This window comes from Gymnoscopelus microlampas (assembly GCF_963454915.1).
Source record: "Gymnoscopelus microlampas genome assembly, chromosome: 5".
Taxonomy (NCBI): domain Eukaryota; kingdom Metazoa; phylum Chordata; class Actinopteri; order Myctophiformes; family Myctophidae; genus Gymnoscopelus; species Gymnoscopelus microlampas.
Genome location: NC_139942.1, coordinates 4346630 through 4373580, shown reverse-complemented (window position 1 = coordinate 4373580; position 26951 = coordinate 4346630). Strand labels below are relative to the sequence as shown.

General features: G+C 41.3%; 1 protein-coding gene across 1 annotated transcript in view; it reads right to left on the bottom strand.

Moving 5' to 3' along the window:
* LOC311044837 (uncharacterized protein) overlaps positions 1 to 25163 on the bottom strand; it is a gene marked incomplete at both ends in the record, with an annotated part of 35114 nt that extends 9951 nt beyond the window's left edge. The window contains 3 exons of the mRNA XM_084056653.1: positions 12020 to 12193; positions 12585 to 12764; positions 25088 to 25163. Of these exons, the coding sequence (XP_083912779.1) occupies positions 12020 to 12193; positions 12585 to 12764; positions 25088 to 25163 (430 nt within the window). The remainder of the gene's footprint in view (positions 1 to 12019; positions 12194 to 12584; positions 12765 to 25087) is intronic.
* Between the last annotated feature and the right edge of the window lie 1788 nt (positions 25164 to 26951).

Sequence of the window (26951 nt, the reverse complement as noted above, 5' to 3'; positions counted from 1 at the left end):
ACGTTTGATTCTGTGAAAAAAGAAAAATGAAAACGGCAAGACAAAGGGTATTTATTAAATATAGTATATCATATAATTAAATATAAAATAAAATAAAATCACAGAAAAAAAATGTAATGGTCATGATTCACCAGGACCCTGGATGGCTTGATTCTAGGCTTAAATGAATTGATATAAATATTTTTGGAAATGTCAATGGGAAAAATGCATTGAGTATTTTGCAGTGGAACCCGGAAGTGGCCGCAACTGCGATGCCCTATACCACATTGTCCTGTTTGGCATGGAGGGCTATTGAGACAGTTTGTATGCATGTTATCTCCTGTTTCTTTGTGGAAAAAGTAAAAAAAAATAATAATAATAAAAATAAACTGAAAAACGGGAGGTATTGTACCCTCGTGCAAACCAGTTTGGCCTGTTTTGAGACCAATTTACAGAAAACCCCAGATTTGCGGTGAAAGCCTGAGTGTTCAAACTGGGGTATTTTTGGGGATAGAAGAGAGGTAGGGGAGACCAAAAACACACAAAAAAGAAGAAAAAGTTAAAATTCATGGTGTAGACCCTTAATAATCACAATTATTTGTATGACAAGTAATCATCAAGTAAAATGTCCTGATTGTGACAGCCCTACTTCATGGGGAACAACATAGAACGTCAGAGGGGAGCTCAAGATCCCCGCCTTCAACATCATGGGGAACACAGCCTTCGACTTCATGGGCAATGCATCAACCAGGAACCTCAGGGACCTCTACAGGTACCCAAGTGGCTGTTAGCTCATCAAGTAGCAAAAGTAGAAAGTAAACGTGTCTTTGAAGATGTCACTTGTTTTGTTCATGACTGTATATACTAAGCATACAAAATATATAAGTAGGCCTACTAGCGCTGACATTACAAAATGTATAGCAATTTTTTTTTGTATAGCAAAAAGGTAAAAGCTAACATCAGCAGTATTTTGACCTTATTTATTGGCTCTTTTATTTAACAGAGTGGCAGACGGAGCCAGACCTCATCAAGGCAGCGAACCTTTACTGACGTCACATGCTAAACGAGGCGCGACAAAATCAAGAATTGGTGGCTTGACATCAGATCCCAGCATTCCACCACTAGCCACCTCCAATATTCAGCTGCAACCAGCCGCTGGCTTCTCCTGAGGGGCTTTTGTCCCCTCTGGCTGGGGACCTGGCATCAATGGACACGCCACCGATCCCCAGCAAGCCCATAGCGACGACCTACAGCCGCATGCAGAGCAAGATCCTCCGGTGGTGCAGGGTACGGTTGACAACAAGACCAACAGTGTGAAGCCACCGTTGGCTTCACACTGTTGAATGGCCATGCAGGACATTGAGGAGGACAAGGTGCCGGTGTCGTACCTCTACAAGTGGATCAGCAGCAACTTTGCCTACTTCCACCACACCAACAACACAAGACACCGTCCGCCATGACCTGTGCACCCGAAAGGGCTTCATCAAAGGTGCTGCGTCAGAAAGGTGAGCCGTCTGACAATTATATATAGATATTCTAAATATAACTTTGTTTGATAGAATCACTGATAGAAATATTTTGATTAATCATAATTTGTCTAATGTCCTAAACCTGCTTTAAATGTCAAATTAATGTAATAGCTGTCATATTGGCCTAAATTCCATCATGTCTATTCTCCCTATTTTCTCCTGTCTCTGTCTATGCAAGGTCAAACTAGTTACAGGCCTTTCTGTGGTTATCTATTGTTTTAAGAACACCATATCTCGGTGTTCTCCTCCAATGCATAACCCTTCTCACAGTTTCACTGAAGTAACCACTGACCCGTGACCGGTCAGACCCGAGGCCAACGTGTTGTTCGAGACATGTGGACGCTGTTTGTTCAAAGATAAACTGTCACACCATCATCATCATCTTCATCATCTACCATCCTCATCATCATCTGACGACGACGTAATCATCACTATCCACCAATGGCAGGATGACACCTCTGACGGCTGGACGCTCGTTCTATCTTCAATGATGTCATATGTTTATGTTAACGGACGCTGTTAAAGACCAGTGCTTTCTCTGTTTAATGGGAGAGAGACGACGACCGATGATGCCTACCATACCTGTGATACTGTAACCTTCCACTCTCTCTGTCTGAATACAAAATCTTTCATTACATCCAATGGCTGCCTGTGTTCCGAGTCTGTTTTTTTCCTTTGTCGCCTTTGAAAGTTACCGGTACTTATATACATACTGATGTGATGTTCTGCCATGCATAAGTATCTATATATATGGTTGATAAGGAAAAATAACAGCTCTATCAATCACAAAAAAGAAAAAAATGCAAAAGAAAAAATTAGGAAAGGAAAAGGAAAAGGGGGGTTCCCTCTATGGGACACTTCACATGTATGCTGTATAAATTTGTAAAGACACAGTTATATTTGGACAAGGAATGTAAAAAAATACAGAACTAGAAAAAGTGCTCCTCGGAGCACAGGTCTCCGCCAGGTCAGGTACGTTATTGTGGCCTCCTGGTGGCGCTATAATAGGCCAATGTGAAAAGGGTGCCATTTATTCTTAGGTCGTTCACGGCAATTGGACACTGCATTCATGATTTGAGGCATTTTGTTCCAAAAATGTGTTTTGCTAAATTAGACCTGCTGGTGGCGCTATAACAGGCCAATGTGAAAAAGGTTGGCATTTCTTCCTTGGCCTAGTGGGAATGTGTTTTGTGAAATTTCATGGAAATCGCAAGCTGCGTTCACGATTTGAGGGACCAATCCTGCGAATTTTGGAAGCAAACCTTAGCCAATGAGGATGGAATATGGGAAATCGGACAGATCCGTGTTGATCACATGATTATAGAGATACTGTGTACCGATTTGCATGACGTTTGGATAAAATCTGTAGGAGTAATGTAAAGAAATGGGTTTTGCACAAATCTGCCTCCAGGTGGCGCTATAACAGGCCCATGTGAAAATTTTGAGGCAGAGGTTCTGAATTGGCATCCAGGGAGTGTGTGTTCACAGTTTCGCAACAACCGGGCCAACGGTGCCGGAGATTAGCTGCTAACACGCGGACAGGACACACACGGACGGACGGAGGGTAAAACATACTCTCTCGCCATGCCTTCGGCCTGGCGGAGACAATGAAATAGAATTCACTGTTTTTCTCCCAACAGACAGTTGGTCATGTGTGTTTGGCTTGAAGGAACTTTTTTTCCTCTACTGTGCAGCCAATAGTAGTTCTTACACTGGGTTACTGGCATTGATCACCATCTGTCCATTCACTTTTATATTTAAAGAAGAATTAATGTCTAACTCTGCAGCTGTAAATAAACGTTTAACCCTACAATAACCTTGATTTTCAAAATAATCAAGTACACAATAGCCAATGATGTGAGTAAGCTGTAATGTAATAGACTGTCATTTGCAATGTTTTATCCTTATATTGCGTTAGGTGGATTTCTGTAAAATAAGTAGCATCACTCATAAGCTAATAGAGATTACCTTTTTCGTTTAATTGTTATTTCTCCAGGTAAATGAATGACGGAAAACACAACTTAGGCAACTCCGTAAGGGGCTGAAAGACACGGGTGTGCTTGACATGATAAAGGAGCGCCCCTACCTGGCCGAGGTCCTGTTTCCAAGATATGCAGCGCAAGTGATAGACCCAGTGCTTCTTAATACATTAGACTGTTGAGAGTTAAGCACTATACATTATTATTAGGAAATCCAATCTATTGGATGTCAGTGAGATCTACATTGGAACGGCGTGGCTCCAATATAGATCTCAGACTTCATGTGACCAAGGTGTGATGGCAGAAGCGGAAATACCAGCTGTGTATGACATGTCAAGGCTTTTGAATTTATGTATTTTTTAGGACAATAAACGTTGCCTTTTCTGCTTTGATTTATTTTTCTTTTCTTTCTTTTCTTTCTCCTACCAAATAACATTACTATATTACTTTTAGTCCCAAAAAATGAATAAATGCGCCTCTTGATCCTGCCTGTATGGTGTTTGTATTATTTTGGGGCAAACATTCAACAAAAACTACAAGCTCACAATGTGCACATTGTGACACACTGTGAGCTTGTAGATCAGCTATTTTTTGGCAGAAATAGAAAAGACTGGTGTCTAGTTTGACTCCTGAAGACACTGGTCAACTAAGCTAACGAGTGTCTGTACAACTTGATCCCCTTGATTGGATTTCCTCAAATCCCAGATCCAGGCCATTGCTGTCAGGTATAAACCTTGAATCTCCAAATGTCAACTTCGTTTTTTTCATAAACTAATGCTCTATATCATACAAGAGTGTGAAAATACATCTACACGCTCAGAGGTTTTAAATGCAACAAAATTAGCTTTTATTGTTGCAGTACAATCAGTAATGCTTTTATCATACCAACAGTGTTTCACATTACACATTTGTGTTAACTAGATCTCTATTCTGTAAGTAATGTTTGTCTGGCTTTTGAGTAAACAAAAAATGCATTTTCAATTATGGATACCAATTTCATTCGATCAGGAGAGAACTCATACAGGGGAAAAAAGTTAAATTGGAAGGGAAGACACAAAGTAGTAAGCAGACAAAATTAGAAATGGAACAGTAGACCTCCTTAGTCAGAGGTATTCAACAGGGGGTCCGGGATCCCTAGGGGGACCTCAGAGTTACTACAGGGGGGCAGCCAAATCTTTGTGTGATAGGATATTTGTTTTTACATCAACCTCTTGAACCCTAGCATCCATATTCTGAGGATAACCTTAGCCAAAAATAGCAGATCTATGCTTGGAGCTTGTAGATCTGCACTGATGATAGTGCTGTCAAACAAGTTTAATATGAAACACAATGGTATACACCATTTAGTGGGGGTCCCTGCTTCATCTCTCTGTCAGCTAAGGGGTCCTTGGGCTGAAAAACATTGAAGAACCCTCTCCTAGTCATTGTAACCATTACGGTCCAGTCCAATCAATTCAATAATCTGCCTCCACCTTGTAAGACAATTTAGAATGCAGTTTATTTGACTTTTGTTGTTTCTGCAGACTGGATGTAAGTAGCTCTAATATTCAGACTGCAAAACTAAAGGGCTGTGGCATCTTATAACCGTTTCATTGTTTTAGAATGTTTAGTTGGACCTTAGTGTGTGCGAGTGCACTCCACTTAACCAGGCCAGCATGTACATTTTTAAAGGGGAATTCCACAACACATTAACATTTTGAGTTATGTGTGCCACTCTATGGCTGGTCAAAGGCATATCTGCAGACATCAGATTGTGTCCAAAGTTGATATTGTTAATAGGATAAGTAGGATAAGGATAAGTATAGGCAACATGCTCTTCTGTGTGGCCGCTCCAGAGACCTGAGGAGGACTGAAGAGCCAGACCATGGTAGAGCAGGTTTTTTATAGTGCCTGAGGAGACAATGGCCAGGTGTCTCCCCTTCCACTGATCATCTCCGACTCCACCCGCCAAACCAGCACTGCAATAGAATCTGATTGGGCAGTAATAGGCACACACACACAGAACCCTAGCAAAGGTCCCAGGGCGCCCCCTTCAAAACAGGGTCCCTCAGGAAACCCTGGCCCAAAATTGGCTGGCTATCTGCTGTTCTCAGGCTGTGATGGTTCCAGGCCTCTATAAAGAAGGCAAGTTGTCGCTGCAGTTGAGGCAAAAAAGTCCAGTGGAGTTTAAAAAGATGCGCCTCGTCATCAGGATTCAACGTCCCCCCCTCTCTCACGGTTACGGAAGAGAACATGGAACACATCAAGGACCCTCCATAGGCGCTTTGTCCTACAAAGACAGTTTTGATTAAAAAAAAAGATAGTGATGAATAATATTGAGTGACAGTACAAAAGATTAAGCACATTGGTTTGGTTCCTTAGCGGTAATGAACGGTGGAGTGGTTCGCTGATGTTTAAAATGGTAGGCCTTTAGAATGTTTGGAGTGTAATTTGATGTTCAATTTGATGTTCAATTATTGCTTTCCAAGGGAATGTTCACTCCAGAATTGTGTGGTTGGTCCAGGAGTCCTTAAAATGTATGACTAGTATGATGTCCGTTATTAAGTTGATCAAAGCTTCACATTTAAAAGGGTCTTTTTCCCGTCAACTCCAAATATCTTAGCTGAAAATACAATATCTACAAGCTCACAATACATTGCGATGTGTTGTGAGCTTGTAAATCTGCAATTTTTTGAGAATGTTCCTAGGGATGCTAGTGTTCAAGTGGTTAAAACACGGTACTATTAAAAACGTACCGTTGGTTATAGACACTCCTTCCTGTGATGTGCGAGTTCCGGTCCGGACCCCAGTTTTCCACCATGAAATGGGTGACCTCAACGTTCTCACCACCCTTGTCGGAGCGTACACGAGATGGCAAACTGCCTTGACTGCACCAAGGAAACTCTCCGGTACCGTAGAGGCTCGGTTGTTTGTAGCAGCAGACAGATATACGAAGAAATCAAACGACTGAAGCCGTCTATTCCGGCATGAACCACAAATCTCCAGCTATTAATAAGAAGGAAAAAAGACATACAGTACATTACAGATTAGAAATATATTTGACAGACTAATCTCTAACACATTAACTAGGCTATGCCAATCCCATTTGACAGACTAATTTCTAACACATTAACTAGGCTATGCCAATCCCATTTATCATTCACAAAGCTTGAAAACAATATGACTCTCTTAAGGGGATGACACCCCAACCTAAAATCTAAAGAACTTTTAAAAATGTTCATACTAATAGACAACTGGGTTTTTAACATAAATAAAGAAAGCAAGGTTACTTATACAGTATGTCAACTTTGAAACAATAAGAAATGATACTCTCAGATAATGTAATACATGTATTCAGGTATGTAAAAATACTGAAATAAAATACCAGATTCATTTTGGTTTCCATCTATGTTTCACATTGCATTTGGTGCTGGAACTGAATATTGCCTGCGTCTCAGTGTGCGATTGGCTATGGCTCGCAATTCCGCCCCATCTGGGTCCACTCTTCTTAAAGAATCACGCACTCTTGGAACTATGGGGGGAACAAGAAAGACATGCTCACCCTGGTGGACAAACATGCATCATTAATACGTTTTAAGTGTTAAATTGCTCTATATTCCCATAGTAATCATTGATATAGTATGGAGTGTTTGTCCAGTAACAGGGGTCTCTCGGTTTCACCAGCTCTTTAGTGAATAGAAAATACATGTGTTATTTCATCCAATGAGGAGAGGGAACTCATACATGTTGTAGCATAAACAAGTGAAATTGTAAGTGATGAAACAAAAGAATGAGTGGACAAAATTGGAACCAGGAAACTAAGAAAACCTATGCCGATAATTGAGTTCTCTCTCTTGATTGGATTAAATTGGTGTACCACCTATAAGCATATTTTCTGGTCATTAAAGAACTGGACAGACAGGGAGACCAGTTACTGAACAAACGCTCTATAGCAAGGATTACTATAACAAAATAGAACTTTAACTTTACTGCCGTACCCCAAAGAATTGTCTATAAAATATTATTTTTATATTAATTCACACACACTAAACTGTTCATCCGTCCATCCATCTTGTCTCACACGCGCACTCACGCGCACACACACACACACACACACACACACACACACACACACACACACTTGCTATGGCCTTGCTGCATTCATGTGGTTACTGAATAACGGAAAACTTACTTTGCACTCGCAGTCCTCTGGCGAGCAGAAATGATCGCATCATTCTGTATCCGGTGTTAGGGTGAGCTATAAGGATTTCTGCTATAACTTCATCTAGCTCACCGTAACTCATTTCAGAGTATGTGTCAGATACTCTGTAACAAAAGAAGAATACACCTTTCTGAAAATATCTTTAGCAGACGTATTAAGCCTTTATTTAAAAAAAGAACATATACTATACTACACACACACACACACATCGCTGTTTAATACAATCACATAGAACATTTGTTTAATGAAATTGGCTGTCAATGGAGGGCAATAGATGCAGATAGCATGCGAAGTTGCTTGTGGTTACACATACAGTCGAGTTGAGAATTTACCTCAATCCGTTGCTTCGCATTCTTCGATGGATGGTCCGGTGGCTTACGCCAAACAGCTCCGCTATCTCCTTCACTTTAAAACCTTGCAGTAGATACCTCTCGATCACTTCGAATGGGATGTCAAGAGCTGGCCGCCCCCTTTCACTGATCGGAGCAGGCAGCGCATCTATGGGAGCAACAAGTCGATCACGGATAGCAAAGAGATTGGAGAGAGCCACCTCGTTGATGTTCGTCGTCTGTGACGGCAGAATATTCCGCCAAAGTCTCCATTATCTGTTCAACTCGGTCATGGGCATCATAATTCAGAAATATTATTCTGTTCCACCAGATCAGTTAACTGCACTAAAGACTGCGTGATCCTCAAAGAAAAGGCATCTTCCCGGCTGTCAAAGTGCAATGGAACTTCTGCTGTCCTTATGTAGCGGACTACCTTCTCTAAAATATGGTGTCTGCACCAGAGCATGTGAGCGGAGTGGAGCTGGAGCGGGACAATTTTTAAAGTAGCGGGGAGCGGGTTTCTGAAAAGGTAGGAGCAAACTCGGAGCGAGCACCGCTTGCCGCTCCGGTCGGGGCCGCGCACCACATGTTTGAGCATGCCCACTCGCACGGACAGACAAAGAAATCCTCACTCAACACTGCAACAGAAATGCACAGCGCACGTCCCTGATCAATCTTTCATTAAAATGTCTTCGTAATCCACACAGTTCCTACATACATTTCTTGTGTCAGTTAGGCTATGTTATAGCCTATCATCAGCCAATCAAAGGATACGATTTGAAACTCAAGTGACAGGTTTTGGCTGAACGAACCTCTCTCTCTCTACCATGGTGATTAATCACTAATTAACCCACAGGATTGAATATTGCCCGTCTTATAAAAAAAGACAATGCCTACACAAAAAGGAAACTTGGATGGCGTGTTTTGCACAACATAGTTGCTGTCCACCTAGGCTCTTTATTCTGATTGGGACGCATCTCTGCCAAAAGAGAAAGTGTTTTGGGCACGCAGCAAAATACCATTTTTTTTTGCTGCTACTCAGGTCAGGCCTGAGCGGAGCGACCGGTGAGCGACGGAGTGATTTACAAAAGCAATGGGTCACAGACAGGGGGGAACATTTGTAAAGATCCAGCAGGTAAGATATTTTTTTTTATCCTGCACCTGTATCATGTTCTGGTGGCGTGTATCTTCTTGGACTGTGAACTTTTAGAAAAATCACGTTTTTGTCTGATCGTAATGCACTTAGAAGTGGGTTATCACTTCACGATTATGTTGGTATTTTTAATATGATTTCAACATAAAAACATGTTTTCTCACTTTCTTCATCAGCCATAAGTACACATGTACACAGAGACAGTACACGGCTGATCATTTGAATATATTCCATAGGTCTGTTCAGCATGTGGCTTCAAGAGGTTTTGGCAAAAAACAGCCAATACTTCACAGAAACATGCCTGCGTGCAACCTGCTGCCGAGTGCAGCTATAAGCTTTTTTCAGGCTATACTGTATGCTCTACCACAATGGTTCTCAACCTTTTTCAGGCCGTGACCCCCCCAAATAATCATATTTGAACTGACAAGCACATGGAATTGTAGGAGTTGAGGCGTTACATTTTGTTTGACTCGGTTCCACAGATAAATATTGTGAAACTAGCAGGTCTACAAGCTCACGACGCAAGGTGTTATGGGCTTGTAGATTGGCTATTTTAAAAAATTATATTATTTGACAATTTGGCCAATGATTTGACGAGTATTTAAACTACTGTTTCTTTATTTCTTCTGATGCAATAATGGTATTTTTTCTAGGGATGTCCCGATCACGTTTTTTTGCTCCCGATCCGATCCCGATCTTTTGATTTTGAGTATTTGCCGATCCGATCTTTTCATTTAAAAAAATATATATTATAATTTATGCATGTAGAATTTATTTTTATCATTTATTTTGTAGCAATAAAAGACAATATGTCTCAAAACACTGGCTGACAGTTGAATTATTGCCAACAAAATAAATGTTAATTAAAGAAATGAAGACAAATACTGAATCTCTGAACATTGGCTTGCAGTTATCGCACATAGCCAAAATACAATAATAATATTAGACTTGTCATTCAGGATGGAAAATAAAGTTGTCATTTTGGGGAGAAGTGGAACTTAGAAGTCATTTAAGTTTAGCGTGAGGGAGAGGGTCTACTCTGATTACTACAGCAGGGGTCCCCAAGGTTTTTTAGGTCAAGGACCCCTTAGCTAAGGGAGAGATGAAGCAGGGACCCCCAATACATATTGTATAACATTTGTGTTGCAGATTAAACCTTTTCATAGATTTTATAGATAGCTCCATAGACTTGTTTAACAGCACTGTCATCAGTGTATTTATCAGACATGTCAAACTCTCAGTACTTAGTAAAGTTGAGCCTAGGCTCTGTACTTGGTCTGCTCTTTTCCCCTCTACCTCTTCTAAAGTTCCCCTCAGAATATAGGGATATTAGGGTTCATGTGGTTAATGTAAATAAAATAAAAAGGTCCTATCACGCAAAGATTTGGAGACCCCCCTGTAGTAACTCTGAGAACCCCCTAGGGGTCCCCGACCCCCTGTTGAAGACCCCTGCTCTACAGGGAATTACTTGATATCTACACCAGGGGTCTTCAACAGGGGGTCTGGGGGGGTCCTCAGAGTTACTACAGGGGGTCCCCCAAATCTTTGTGTGATATGATTATTTGTTTTTACATTAACCACTTGAACCCTAGCATCGCTTTTCTGAGGAGAACTTTAGCCAAAAATTCACTTCACTGTCATCTGGGGACCTGCCCAGAATCATGAGGGGACCCCCCCCCCTGAAAACATGTGGAGACCTCTCTGGGGGTCCCAACCCACAGGTTGAGAACCGCTACGGCCTAACAGACCATCAGAATGCTGCGGATATATTTGGTCTACAGTGCATTCAATGCAAACACCTTATTCCGCCAATCAGCGCCACTACACCATTCCTAGAGTCATCCAGGCCTGGCAGAGCCAGCCAGCAGCATACTGTGTTGATTGATTCTGTCTGAAGCCAGCAGGTTAGTTAGTTAGATACTCAGTCCATACTCAGTCCATACTCAGTCGTAGAGAATGATGGATTCCGTGCTATGTTGCGCACTTTGGAGCCAAGGTACATCGTCCCATCTCGGACAACCTTGAGAGATACGCTCATCCCCGCACTGTACAACGAGGCCAGAGTCACTAAAAAAAAGCGAGTAGGGTTGCTATAACGACGGATGCGTGGACATCGATTGCCACTGATTCCTATATCACCGTAACTGCGCACTTCATCAGCGATGAGTGGCAGCTGATGTCTCATGTTCTCCAAACAAGGAGAATGACTGAGCAAAACACAGGCAAACACATGAAGGAGATGTTAATGAAGCAGCAGAAGAATGGCATATCAGTACCAATGGTTTGGCTGTAGTTAATGACAATGCTACAAACATGATTGCTGCTGCTCAAGAGGGTAAATTCCTGCATGTAAGATGTTATGCCCACACCCTAAACCTGGCCTCTCAGCGAGCACTGAAGCTGCCCCGTGTTGTGAAGCTGTTGGGGAACATCAGGCGAGTGTCTACATTTTTCCACCGCAGAATATTGAGCAGCCTTTGTTATACAAGTCATTATTTTCCAAAAAGGAACTGTTGGTTTTCTGCAATTGTTCATGTTGGCAAACATAACCTTCCAGTTGACAGTGACACATCTTTTCCATTTGTTTTTATTGTCAATAAAAGATAATGGAAGTAAATTAATCTGTAGCCCTCAGAATCGGAATCGAATTGAATCGTCAGGTACCTACCAATTCCCGCCCTTAGTATTGCATCACAGTATTTCATTGTGTGTGATTTAAAAGCCATATCAATATATATTATTATATTACAGTACATTATTAGATTTTATGACAGCTTTCTAGCCAGCAAGATCACAGCTGTGGTCTGTGTAAGACGGTTCAAAGTCTTTTTTCAACGTAGGTTTTTTACCTGAGAGAGTGTCACACCTCCTCCTCAATGTTGACACATCAGCCCCCTCTTCCTGTTCCTCTTTAATCTGTGGTTCCTCCTTGACCAGACTGGGGCTCTTCTCCTCATGTTGTGGAGGTTGTGGTTCCTCGTGCACCAGACTGGGGCTCCTCTCTGCAACTTCAGGGCAAACCTCTTTACACACTGACAGAAGGAGAGAAGAGGTTGCATCAAGATTCAATACGTTTTATTCGTCACTGACTTATTCTCTGCTGGCTTGCCAACTGTTTGGAGACTTTTGGAGCACGTAAAGTTAATGTCGGTGGTCAGGTAAAATTTTGCCTATTCTTGTCTTTATGTTGCAGTGTTTTGATACTGTAGTAGATAGCCCACCCTGTAGATGAAGCATGTGGAAATTTAAGGCACATTGCACTTTTTTGTGGCTATTGAAGCTTTAAAAACTAAAACAAATCTTTACACTGGTCAGGAGCATTTGGGTTTAATAAAATGCACAATATGAAACATATGCTTGTGGAACACCCTGCATCACGGCAACGCCAAAGTGACACTGCACATTCACACTCACGTGTTGGGATATTGGGGATAACAATGAAGACATTCTGACAAGGTAGAGTGACGTGTTCCTCTTTAATCTGTGGAGGTTGTGGTTCCTCCTTGACCAGACTGGGGCTCCTCTCCTCATGTTGTGGAGGTTGTGGTTCCTCCTGCACCAGACTGGGACTCCTCTCATGTTCAGGGAAAACCTCTTAACGCACAGACAGGAGGAGAAAAGAGGTAGTACTCAAAAGTGCTTTTATGCAATGGATAATTGACGTCAAGGTGGTCATTGTTGAGAAATAAACCACGGCAGGGTGATATAAATAAAACACGACAGGGTGATAATCACCCTGAAGGGTTTTATTTCTCAACAATGACCGGATTGCCGTCAACTATACCGCTTATTACACGGCTACTTCATAAAGAAATTAATACATTGACCCAAAAGTAACAACAAAACAAAGGATTTCATTGCTTGCGGCAATGAAAGCAGTCCATTAATTTATGCCAAGTGCGTCCAGTGCAATGTGTCACCTCGGAAAACAACGGGAAGTGTTGATAAAATATAATAATTTTTCGCTTAAAATGTTTTCAAAAACATTCTTGAGAACAGCTGTTTAGCTGTAAATGACATTGTGCGTTTGCTTACATGGCTGTCAATTTTAATGGGGAATAAATCAAGCAACACAGCAGGTGCTCTGAGTCTTTGGTTAGACAGCGGTTATTGAGCTCAGCGGCCATTATTAAAAAATAACACATAGCTGAATCAGAATCAAGTATTCAACCAAGCCGTGCAATAACATTGGATAACAATCATTATCCTACTTACTGATATGTTTTGCGAAATAATTTCAGTGGCACAACCAGATTTTGTCTTTGTTGTTCTTTATATAGCTGAAATTGCTGATCTACAAGCTCAACAGATTGTGTCCTACAGCTTGTAGATTTGTCGTACAGTGGTGTATACAGAGCCCACGTATCCATTGTTCTGGGGTGGGAGGGGGGGTGTTTTCGTTCTTTTTTGTTCGACATTTTGGACGGCACACCAAGCCATCTCAGGCGGCACACTAAAGTGCCGCGGCACCCCAGTTGGGAAACGCTGACATACAGTAACGCCAGTTCCAACAATCAGAGACATCACTGCTAAATAGTACACTAGGATTGTGGGTAGTGAACGCTTTTTCCAAGACATCGCAAATGTGGCTTGCACATGTGACATGTGGCTTCTACAGGAGCATATATCATTGTTTTACAACCAGCTGGAGCCTTGTGGTAAGTCTACGTTGGATCGTTACTACATTATCAATCTCGGAACCCAGAGACAACTGAAAAGGAAAAACGGCGACCTCTGCTGTTCGTTCCTCCTCAGTTTACTCTGGGACAATGCCGACGTAGCACCAGTGCGCAAGGAAACCGGGGTTTAAGTCTGTCTTCACCGCTCCACTTCCCGGTGGTGCGACTACGTTTTCATTCCCACTAACAATATTTCTACACGGAACACTAACACCACTTCTCCCAGAGAACATGGATCGTTTTGGTTATAAGCCCACTTGTTTCTATGATGAAAGTTCAAATGTGAATATCTTTCCGTGGTTTTGTCTGCTCCGCGGACGCTATTGTTAAATTAGTTTTGGTTAGTTTCGAGTAGGGAAGGATCGACGGACACGTGAATCCCGCCCACTACATTTGATTGGGTAAAGCGCGGCCTGCTTCCTGATCTGACAGTGTGTACATGTTATGACGAACCTTCAGGACAGATTCCAACGCAGTGCAGATTCTGTTCTTGAGAGATTACTACATTATTAAGACTCATCTCACTATATACTTCCTGGTTAGCGTCTGTGGGGAAACAGCTGTAACTTGAGTTATTTTTCTCCCCGCATTTTTGGCGAGACATGCTATTTTCAACGGCCCATAGCAAGTGAACGGCAGATCAGATTGACTTTGACCTGTGATTACCAACCATAAGGGGATCGATCATACTAAAGATAAATATAATGGCTGTGTTTGCCAAGTGCCAGAGATTTTTCAATTTTTCTTACCTTTTCAAGTAGTTACTTACTAATATTTATCTCAAGTATGATCAATCCCCTGATTGTTGCTAATAACTGAGGGCTTCACTGTGTGGTTTCACAATGTCAACAGGGTAATCGCGACCTCGTTGACATTAATTGCCTGCCTTTGAAAATAACGTGTCTGGGCCAAAAATACATAGTAAAAACACAGGAGCCGAGATACAGCTTTTTTAAGTAATAAGGTAACCAAGAAGTGAATGGAGCAGTAAATCTTCGGATCATGATATCTTGGGTAGATCGGCTATTACCACAATTAATGTATTCTTAAGAGTATAAAGTTATAATATAAAGTTATTAAATGTCAGACATTTCTTTGTGGGTTATTTTCCATATCTGCCCTATGCAACTTCAAAGCCTAACAGCCATACAGAAATGTACTTTGTATTCATAATATGCTCCGGTGTTCAACGACAAAAACACAATTAAATCGTTAATCGCAAAGTGACTTTTAATACCCCCATCTGAAAAGATATGCCAGGGACCCTCACACAATAGCAGTGATTCTCAACCATTTGAGTCAAGGACCCCCAGTTTGATATGCATTAGGGCCACGGACCCCCATTTGATATCATCAGTGTTAATTTAACTCTGAGAGATTTACAAATCGGGTCCATTTGGTCCCATTTGCACACTCTGAGTTACAGACACATAAGGTCAATTTGGTTCCTAAATAGGGACCCCCTGGAACCCCCTCAAGGACCCCTGGTGAGGACCCACTGTGAAAACCACTGGTATATACCTTATACGTGCTTATTAAGTGGCTGAGCTACTAGCCTAGTAGTAGCTAAGCCACTAAATAGTCTAGTAACTTGTAGTAGCTACTATTAGATAAGCTATAAGTAACCTAGCTACTTTTATTTAACTCGTATTAAAGGTAGTTTAAACCAACCTGCTCTGTGTAGTTTGATGTGTGGCTGTAGCATCACGTCCAGCAGTTTGTTTCGTCTCTCCAGCAGAGTTTCTAGAGTCTCTATCTCTCTCTGAAAGAGGTTGCACATGAACTCTGCAGCCGCACTGAGGCGCTCCAACACACACACTCTTACGCTAATGTGTGTTTGTGTTGTTTTTGTTGTTGTTTTTGTTGTTGTGTGTTTCTCCAAAACAAACACAATCTCCTCTCCCACCGACGTCATATGTTCATTTATCTTCAGCCGTACAGACTCCATCTGACGCATTTTTACCTCCTTCCTTAAACTATTGAGACTTGTAGTTTCACAACGATTTTTGTTGCTCACCGCATGTTATTTTTCTATATGTGTAGCTAAACAAAGCCATGTACTTTCTGGTCGGGGGTCAACGTGCTTGACGCATGCGCACTAAACGACCCAGGCACCGTTCTCTTAAAGGGATAGTTCACCCTCAATAGTTAGGGAATTTTAGCAATATGTGTGGACCATCTGTGAAAAAATTTACTACCAATAGCTTTCTTCACCAATGTATTCTTATAGGTGTCTAGAATCACCTCTCAATTAATGCAAACCCAAATCCTCGTGGAAAATCCTGGAGAGCCAATCAAAGTTAAGGAGCCCAGAGGGCTTGGGTGAAAGATATTAAAAAAAATAAAAGTCTAAAATGAACTTGTGAGGTGTCTAACTAGGGGGTTTCAGGGGTGCTGAATCCATTCCAACCATTATTTTTGAGTAAAAATGTCTCCCTGGCCATCTAATATTGGTATATTGGTTATTGTTAGTGTATAATCAGTGTATAATCAATGGTAGGGGATTGGGGTGTTGTTGAATTGATTCTATTCTGAAAAATAAAGTAAGAAAATATTGCTAAACACTTGATAAGAGTGTGCACCTACTGTGCACATGCTCAGTGGGATACACTGTCTGCATGTAGGGAAGGAGCGGGAGTGTTGCATCCTGGCAAATATGTCTGGACGATTTTAAGGTACGGTAGTTTATCTACTTTTTGGCATTTATTTTCCTCTGCTGGCAAAACTTTTGATTACTGTGAATTTAGATGTCAATTGTCTCTAGCCTATTGCTTACATTGAACAACCATTAGTTAAACAATCATGACACTTGTCTTTTAGTAGACAACATGGAAGAGGATTCTGTAGCTTGTGGCTTAAGGTGCTTCATCTGTGGTGGTCCTGAGACTGAGATTCAAAAGTCACCCAAAAAGGCTATGCACATTTTTTGTCTTATTCTGAGAGTGTGGATGATGCAGCATTAATCAGAAGACTTCATGAGGACTGGAAAAACTGAGATGACCCCAAACTAAGATACCATTTGGAATGCAAAACCGAGCTATACAGTCGTGCAAGAAGTACAGTATATCCACTGGATATCGTACGTTTTTTTTCATTGTGATGAAAGTTGCCACTTGCAGATTTCAATCCTATTCTATGACATCATAATTTAATAAAAACTTTAAACATAATCTATTCTTTAGAGCAAGATGAGCAAGTCCAACGGCCAGACAGGAAGAAAAGACGCAGGGCATTGTCTGGGTCAAGTAGTTCAAGTGCTAGCTGGCACACTTGATCTACCATAATACTTGCATCCTTTGCAATGAAGGTATCAATGTTGGCACATCGAAAAGAAACCCTGGGAAGTCTTTTTTTGTATGTAAGATTCAAATGAATTTTGATAATTGTTTTTCTTGCTCCTCATTGTAGGCTTCCACTCAAAGTCATATAATTTAATCATGCACATACTGTATGTGGCTACCTTTTATCCAGACAGAGCTTGGAAGTTGTATCGTGCACCTGATAATGTCTACCAGGACCGACTGAAAAGGAGTTTGATGCAGAGAGCAAAGCGACGAGGTGATGACTGGGGACTTGAAGTCGCTGGTCGCCTGGTGGAAGAAGAGGCAGTATATCATATTTGATGCAGAAGAGACTTTGAGAACCCTGTTACAAAGTCTGAGGTAACATTATATGGATACACAATACAGCTGTACAATACAACTCACATTTCTTATCCTGAGGGAAGAAATATAATTTTTAATAGTGAAACTTTTGACTTCAAAATAATGTATTCTGCAAGATTGATATGGGTCCAGGAATGAGGGGGACTAATAAAGGATAAGAAATGTGAGTTGTATTGTACAGCTGCATTGTGTATCCATATAATGTTACGTCAGACTTTGTAACAGGGTTCTCAAAGTCTCTTCTGCATCGAATATGATATACTGCCTCTTCTGCCACCAGGCGACCAGCGACTTCAAGTCCCCAGTCATCACCTCGTCGCTTTGCTCTCTGCATCAAACTCCTTTTCAGTCGGTCCTGGTAGACATTATCAGGTGCACGATACAACTGCCAAGCTCTGTCTGGATAAAAGGTAGCCACATACAGTATGTGCATGATTAAATTATTTGACTTTGAGTGGAAGCCTACAATGAGGAGCAAGAAAAACAATTATCAAAATTCATTTGAATCTTACATACAAAAGACTTACCAGGGTTTCTTTTCAATGTGCCAACATTGATACCTTCATTGCAAAGGATGCAAGTATTATGGTAGATCAAGTGTGCCAAGCTAGCACTTGAACTACTTGACCCAGACAATGCCCTGCGTCTTTTCTTCCTGTCTGGCCGTTGGACTTGCTCATCTTGCTCTAAAGAATAGATTATGTTTAAAGTTTTTATTAAATTATGATGTCATAGAATAGGATTGAAATCTGCAAGTGGCAACTTTCATCACAATGAAAAAAAACGTACGATATCCAGTGGATATACTGTACTTCTTGCACGACTGTATAGCTCGGTTTTGCATTCCAAATGGTATCTTAGTTTGGGGTCATCTCAGTTTTTCCAGTCCTCATGAAGTCTTCTGATTAATGCTGCATCATCCACACTCTCAGAATAAGACAAAAATGTGCATAGCCTTTTTGGGTGACTTTTGAATCTCAGTCTCAGGACCACCACAGATGAAGCACCTTAAGCCACAAGCTACAGAATCCTCTTCCATGTTGTCTACTAAAAGACAAGTGTCATGATTGTTTAACTAATGGTTGTTCAATGTAAGCAATAGGCTAGAGACAATTGACATCTAAATTCACAGTAATCAAAAGTTTTGCCAGCAGAGGAAAATAAATGCCAAAAAGTAGATAAACTACCGTACCTTAAAATCGTCCAGACATATTTGCCAGGATGCAACACTCCCGCTCCTTCCCTACATGCAGACAGTGTATCCCACTGAGCATGTGCACAGTAGGTGCACACTCTTATCAAGTGTTTAGCAATATTTTCTTACTTTATTTTTCAGAATAGAATCAATTCAACAACACCCCAATCCCCTACCATTGATTATACACTGATTATACACTAACAATAACCAATATACCAATATTAGATGGCCAGGGAGACATTTTTACTCAAAAATAATGGTTGGAATGGATTCAGCACCCCTGAAACCCCCTAGTTAGACACCTCACAAGTTCATTTTAGACTTTTATTTTTTTTAATATCTTTCACCCAAGCCCTCTGGGCTCCTTAACTTTGATTGGCTCTCCAGGATTTTCCACGAGGATTTGGGTTTGCATTAATTGAGAGGTGATTCTAGACACCTATAAGAATACATTGGTGAAGAAAGCTATTGGTAGTAAATTTTTTCACAGATGGTCCACACATATTGCTAAAATTCCCTAACTACAAAATGACTTTCTTTCTATCGATTAGTCACCCCATGGATACTTGAATTCATGGATATTCTTTAGTTTTTGTCACATTACTATGCCAATAATTTGATGACCGGCAGCGGTTCCGGTAGGAGACACAAAGTCTCCTTTGTGTCTTGTGTCTCCTTTGACACAAAGTCTCCTTTGTGTCTCCTACCGCCGTAGAAGACACAGCTCAAGTAAAAGTCTGTAATTCAAAATGTACTTGGGTAAAAAGTACAAAATTAATGGTATCAAAATGTACTTAAAGCACCAGAAATAAAAGTACTCATTATGCAGAATGTCCCATTTCACAAGTTTTCAAATGTATACAAATCTTTTGAAAAAAGCAGTTCTATAAGCTCACAGCGCGTTGTGGATCGGATATTTCAAATGCCGAAATGAATATAGGGAAGTGGTTAATATATGTTTTGTAATAATAATCAAAATCTACAAATTAACTAGTAACTATAAAGTTTTCAAATAATTGTAGTGGAGTAAAAGTACAATATTTGCCTTCAAAATGTAGTGGAGTAGAAGTATTGGAAATTGGAAATACAAAGTACAAATACCTCAACATTGTACTTAAGTACAGTACTTGAGTAAATGTACTTAGTAACTTTACAACACTGGACAGCAGTTGGTTCAATACAAAACCTTTCGTGGCTGGTTTTACATTACCTGAATTCAGAGTTGTAGGAAAAGGTGCTTCGGTTTTTAAAAACAATATCTCCTCAGAATAGGGATGCTAGGGTTCAAGTGGTTAATGTAAAAGAAATGTTTGTCTGCTAAGTACTTTGGATGTCCATAGACAGCAGAAGCCAGATGTGGAAGTCAAGAAATTAATCCATGCAAGTTTAACGTCAGCAAACTAGATTGCGGGTTTCTGTTACTACAGGATAACATTGCTCTTTTCTTTATCTCAGTATAAAAAAGTAAAGACAATGCATGTCGTAGTTATAGGCTACTCTTTCTTAACCATCTAAAACAGACAAACTCAGCTCATGTGACATATTTTTGCATTAAATGAAAGTTTGATTTCCCAGTAGGCTTACCTGCACCACCGATCTTGTAAAAAAATGAAAACAGGACCACCAAATATTCTAAACTCCACGATTCTGCCAATACACATGTTATTTCAGACACATCCAAGTTTTTGCCGGGTCAAACAAGGAATCACGTGAAGTTGATCCCCTTCCCCTATTCGCCCATATTAGGACATGACGTATGTGTAGGCAGAAGAATAGTCCGGGTGGGCCATAGTCCTATAGGGTGTACCAACGTCGCGTCACCAAAAGTTCGCCACGCCCACCTTTTCGACGCTACAGCCCTTGAGGGGTCAGACTGTACATAGAGACGCACTTAAGACTAGAGAGTGACGGTGGTTTGTGTTGTAAACATGAACTTCTTTGCCGACTACATAGTGATCAGTGCACACTGCACATGCGTGGCTGGTCTATGAGAAAGCTGTTCACATGTCGCAGCTCTCCTCTTCAAGATTGAATACAGTGTGAGGCTAGCAATGTATTCAAGAGACGTAGTATGGCTTGGATCTCAGCTGTACCACACAAAGATTTAACGTTCAACAACCTACCCAAATACAGCCGTGTTTGTTCACGTCATTTTCTCAAAGGTGCATTTTTACCAAAAACATGAAACTGCTATTTTGTCTCTGCTAACTAAAAGTAACAAGGTAATGCAACTATAGGGAGGTCCAGAGTGTTAAGTGACTTTTTTTTCACTCTTTAACGGTTTGACTGGCGGGCTGCTCTGCTCATAGACCGAACATTCCACTACCGTGCGAGGTCTCCAACTTTAATCAAAATAAACAAAACTATTTCACTATTCACCGAAACAAAGGCAGTTTTGTGTTGTTGAAAGTTTCGGTGAGTAGCGAAATAGCTTTGTTTATTTTTTATGTAAGTTGGAGACCTCGCATGGTAGTGTAATGTTCGGTCTATGAGCAGAGCAGCCCTTTTAGTTAGCAGTGACAAAATAGCAGTTTCAGGTTTTTGGTAAAAAAAACTCACCATTGTGACTGTGAGTAAAAAAAAAGAACACGGTCGAACTGTGAATTTATGTGGTATTCTCTGGGTGAAACTCCCAGGGTGAAGTAGTCTGGTATTCTGTTTCCGGGCCTTAGTGTCCTGGTTACAATTTACAATTCACAATTTACAATGTATTTAGGCATTTAGCAGACACTCTTAATTGCTTAGCAATAGTAATTGACTAATAAACTAATACATATATGTAAACCAATAACCTATCATCAATCTAACCATAGAATATCCCCCAAAATACATGGAGTGTTAACCTATTAAGACCTGAGGCCGATGGTTACTCATGTATGTTTTAATGATGTCTTATGTTCTGGCATTTATAATGACATTGTGTGATCACTCAGGTTGATCCATGCTTCACTGATGTCATGTGCCGAGTTGCATTTATGTTGCAAGAGGGTATACGAACACACGGACGATGTAAAGAACACAAACAACTTGTTAAAATAATGAATGTATTGTTTGTATAGTGTACTAAGTGTTTGTTTATATTCCTCCCTTAGATCTTGGCACTGCTGCTTTGATACTTTGCTTGAGCTATTTTGTACTAATGTGTGTTTCTTTCCCCCTACATATACTGAGTCCTGTGTGTGCAGTTCACCTAGAGTCTGAGTGAGCGGAGTGGTGCAAACAGCCTACTACAGGGGGTTTCACTAGATCTCACTCAGCCCTAAGGGTTTGTTTGGTGTGATCGTGTGCACCCCTTCTCACCGATCTTTGCTGCGTGTTACTCCCTGTCTCTCTGTCCCTGTTTCCTGTCTATCTCCACTATATTAATAAAGGGATAAAAGCCCCTCAAATATCTTTAAAAAGTAAAAAGTCATCCATTTTCAATCTATCTTCATATGATTGGCCCTCACGCACGGCATGCTCATGATAATATGATACCATTTTTGTCTACTCGGTCTGTGTCTCAGAGGAGGGCTGTGGGCAGTTCAGAAAATTGCCTACCAGTGACATCATCAATGAGGTATACAAGCTATTAGGAACGGCAGGCTTACTATTCCTGAAAGAAAGTTAGAATGCTATAATGGAAGCCAATGTCAAAATCTTGATTGAAAAAAAAATGTTATATGCCTAACGATGATGTCACTGTTAGGCAGGTTTCTGAACTGTCCAAAGAATGCGAGGAAGTTTGTCATAGTCTCCAATCAAAATGAATTCCGAGCTGCCTATGTCTGTCACATACTCTTAAATTAAGTAAAAACAGCATTTTGGTCTGGGGGTCTGTAGATGGCACCAATTATCAGAGGTTTAGCTTTGGGATAAATTACCTTTATCCAAATAGATTCAGTAGAGTTGTTGCTTATGTCTGACAGTAAATCTAAGTTAATGTTGGATCGCACATAGATACACACCCCTCCTCCATGCCCATCTTATATCTTCCTTGATGACTGAATATCCAACCATATCAATTTCAGAGTCATTCACAACTCCGAGGTAGAAGATGACAAGTTATATAGTGCAACATTAATCAGCAAATATATTTAGTAAATTGATGTTATTACTGAACATTGCTGGCCCACAATAACCTACCTGACCTGGCGGAGACCTGTGCTCCAAGGAGCACTTTTTCTAGTTTTCCTATGGATTAGTCACCCCCTGGAGTGACTTGAATTCATGGATATTTTTTTGTCTAGTTTGTCGCATTCCTAAGACAATAATTTGATGACCGGCAGCGGTTCCGGTAGGAGACACAAAGAGTCTTCTTTGTGTCTCCTACCGCCAGTAGGAGCCACACCTCAAGTAGAAGTCTGTAATTCAAAATGTACTTGCGTAAAAAGTACAAAAGTAATGGTATCACAATGTACTTAAAGTACCAGAAGTTAAAGTCTCATTATGCAGAATGTCCCATTTCACAAGTTTTCAAATGTATACAAATCTTTTGAAAATAGCAGATCTACAAGCTCACAACGCGTGAGCTTGTAGATTGGCTATTTTCAAATGGCCGAAATGCATATAGGGCTCAAGTGGTTAATGTATGTGTTGTAATAATAATCAAAATCTACAAAGTAACTAGTATAAAGCCCACGTCAGGATATATTGATAAATGCCGAAAGGTGCGGTGATTACGCCGTACGCTCATTATTCGGGCTGCACCGCGTTGATAAATGAGGGCCAATATCTCTATAGTCAAGTGATCAAGATGGTTCTGTCCGATTTTTTATATTCCATCCTGATTGGCAAATTCTGAACATTGCTGGCCCACAATAACCTACCTGACCTGGCGGAGACCTGTGCTCCAAGGAGCACTTTTTCTAGTTTTCCTATGGATTAGTCACCCCCTGGAGTGACTTGAATTCATGGATATTTTTTTGTTTAGTTTGTCGCATTCCTAAGACAATAATTTGATGACCGGCAGCGGTTCCGGTAGGAGACACAAAGAGTCTTCTTTGTGTCTCCTACCGCCAGTAGGAGCCACACCTCAAGTAGAAGTCTGTAATTCAAAATGTACTTGCGTAAAAAGTACAAAAGTAATGGTATCACAATGTACTTAAAGTACCAGAAGTTAAAGTCTCATTATGCAGAATGTCCCATTTCACAAGTTTTCAAATGTATACAAATCTTTTGAAAATATCAGATCTACAAGCTCACAACGCGTGAGCTTGTAGATTGGCTATTTTCAAATGGCCGAAATGCATATAGGGCTCAAGTGGTTAATGTATGTGTTGTAATAATAATCAAAATCTACAAAGTAACTAGTACCTAAAGTTTTCAAATAATTATAGTGGAGTAAAAGTACAAATACCTTAACATTGTACTTAAGTACAGTACTTGAGTAAATGTACTTAGTTACTTTACATCACTGGACAGCAGTTGGTTCAATATAGTGGGGCGGCGTAGCACGACAATCGTTCCCTTTTGTGATTAAAGCGCCAAATTTGGTAGAGGTGTTCATTGATACATTGGGAACAAATCTGGGTATTGGGCCATCGCAAATTCTCACCCTGGTGGGCGTGGCAGCCATTTTTCAAAATGGCCACCAGCGGTTGATCAAATCTTCCTAATTTTTGTCCTACTAGGCCGAAATGTTGCTCAAGTATGTGAGTATGAAGACGTGGGTGTGTTCATGCTAATTGTCTAAAAGGGGGCATTGCAATGGGAGTGGCCTAGATAACAGCAATATTTTGGGAGAATTGTTCAAATGGTGATACAAGCGGGAAATTTGGTACAAATCATCTTTGGAGATCACGCTTCGATTTAGGAAACCAGGCCACTCTTAAATCAAAGATGGCAGCCTTTTTTCAAGATGGCCGCCAAAATTTGTTTTTGCATTTTTGCATATCTTTGCCTTTAATCATTTGAAGTCAATCACCAGATCACCAAATAGCACTCCCATAGTATGTTTTTGAACATTTTCAAACAGGAGTTACCATTTATTTGTAAGTCACTCCTAATGAGAATCGTAGCATCCTCAATTCTGCCACCTCCACCTCCTGTCTTTTCGTCAGTGCCACCGTTTCCAAGCCGTACAGCATCATGGCTGGTACCCCTCCCGTCTTATACATCTTCCCTCTCACTGGTATACTCCTGTTAAAATAAAACTCCTGACACTTTCCTCCATCTGTTTCCTCAAAGTGATCCTTCCGTCTTCTCAACACACTGTCTTTGGTTGCTAGAACATTTCCATCCCTCCTTTATCACCTTAACCTGTTGCTCATCCGACCCATCTCAGTGCCTCTGTCTAGCCAAAAATGTGCCGGTCCTCCCTCCTTGGTGTCCAACCTTTCATACAACTACTCATACTCTTTTCCTTAACCCTCACCACCTTTCTCTCTGCCTTACCCCTCATCTCTTTGTACTCCTCCCTACTTTCTCTCTGGCTGCCTTTCTTATCTCCTCCCTGAGCTCCACACAGCATTGTTCTTATTCTTCATCTTCACACCTAACACCAGCTCCTAGTACTCAAGCCATACTCAAGCCATGCTTGAGTACTGCAGGCTCCAAGGGCCCAGCTTCCTGCTTTGAAATAGAGTCTAAATAGGAAGTAAAAGTTCATATGAATGGCCAGTAGGTTCGCTGTTTTACCCCTGCTGATGTCAGAAAGATTTTTTCTCCATTCAAGTGGGTGGGTTTTTGTCGCTAGTTTCAAGTCTTCTTTCAATCACCATGATATGCGTTATAAAATCGGCTTCATTTACGGTCTGTAGAAACCAATGGCGTCACTTACATCCATACATTTTTACAGTCTATGTGCTACTCATATGCTGGCACCGTCACTGTAAATGGTAACTCCTGTCGTGCTAATAGGTGATTTGGTAATTGACCTCAAATAATAGGTAAAGATATGCAGAAATTAAAATACAGTCTTTTGGTGGCCATCTTGAAAAAAAATGGCTGCCATCTTTGATTTATGAGTGGCCTGGTTTCCTAAATCGAAGCGTGATCTCCAAAGATGATTTGTACCAAATGTCCCGCTTGTATCACCATTTGAACAATTCTCCCAAATGTTGCTGTTATCTAGGCCACTCCCATTGCAACGCCCCCTTTTAGGCAATTAACATGAACACACCCACACACCTTCATACTCACATACTTGAGCAACATTTCGGCCTAGTAGGACAAAAACTAGAAAGATTTGATCAACCACTGGTGGCCATTTTGAAAAAATGGCTGCCACACCCACCAGCGTGAGAATTCGTGATGGCCCAATATCCAGTTTTGTTCCCAATATATCAATCAACAATTCTGCCAAATTTGGCGCTTTAATCACAAAAGGGAACGATTAGGCTGATATATCGTGCCACGCCGCCCCACTAATACAAAACCTTTCATGGCTGGTTTTACATTACCTTCATTCAGCGTTGTAGGGAAAGGTGCTTCGGTTTCTTTTCTCTTGTTTTCTTTTGGATGTAGTCACAGTCTAAAAATGGTCACAACAATATTTTTGTCTGCTAAATACTTTGGACGCCCGTAGACAGCAGAAGCCAGTCGTGGAAGTCAAGAAAGTATTCCATGCAAGTTTAACATCAGCGAACTAGATTGCGGGTTTCAGTTACTACAGGATATTGCTCTTTTCTTTATCTCAGTATAAATAAATAAAGACAACACGTGTCGTAGGCTACTCTTTCTCTGTTCTAGTTGAGCAAACAGAGATTGAACGTTGATCCCCTTCCCCTATTCGCTCAAACTAGGACATGACGTATGTGTAGGCAGAAGAATAGTCCAGGTGGGCCATAGTCCTATAGGTGCTTGATTTCGGCTGCACCTCGCTACTCCGACGCCTCGCAACTCCGACACCTCGCTACTTCGACAGCCAGAAAAACAGCCGTCAGACTCGGACCGGGGACCCACGGGGACCCCCGGCGAGGCCTCGACCTGGCCCAGGGAGCCCCGAGGCTGGGTACTGGCTCCGGTCCAGGGGACCCCCGCCTCCGGGGGACACCCGGCTCTCCAGGCGGTCCCGTGGACCCACTCTTAAGCACCCCTCGGCGGGTATTAAGTGGACTGACAGGCCGCGGCCAAAGCACCGCGTGGACCTGGTGGTACAAGCGGCGACGCACGCCCATGGGACTATTATGGACTTAACACGTCGGACCCGGCTCACCGGCCGGTCCCGCGGACCCGCTCTTAAGCACCCCTCGGCGGGCGATAAGTCGGGGGGTCCTGCGGCCTACGGACCGCAGGTACCTGGTGGTACAAGCGCTGC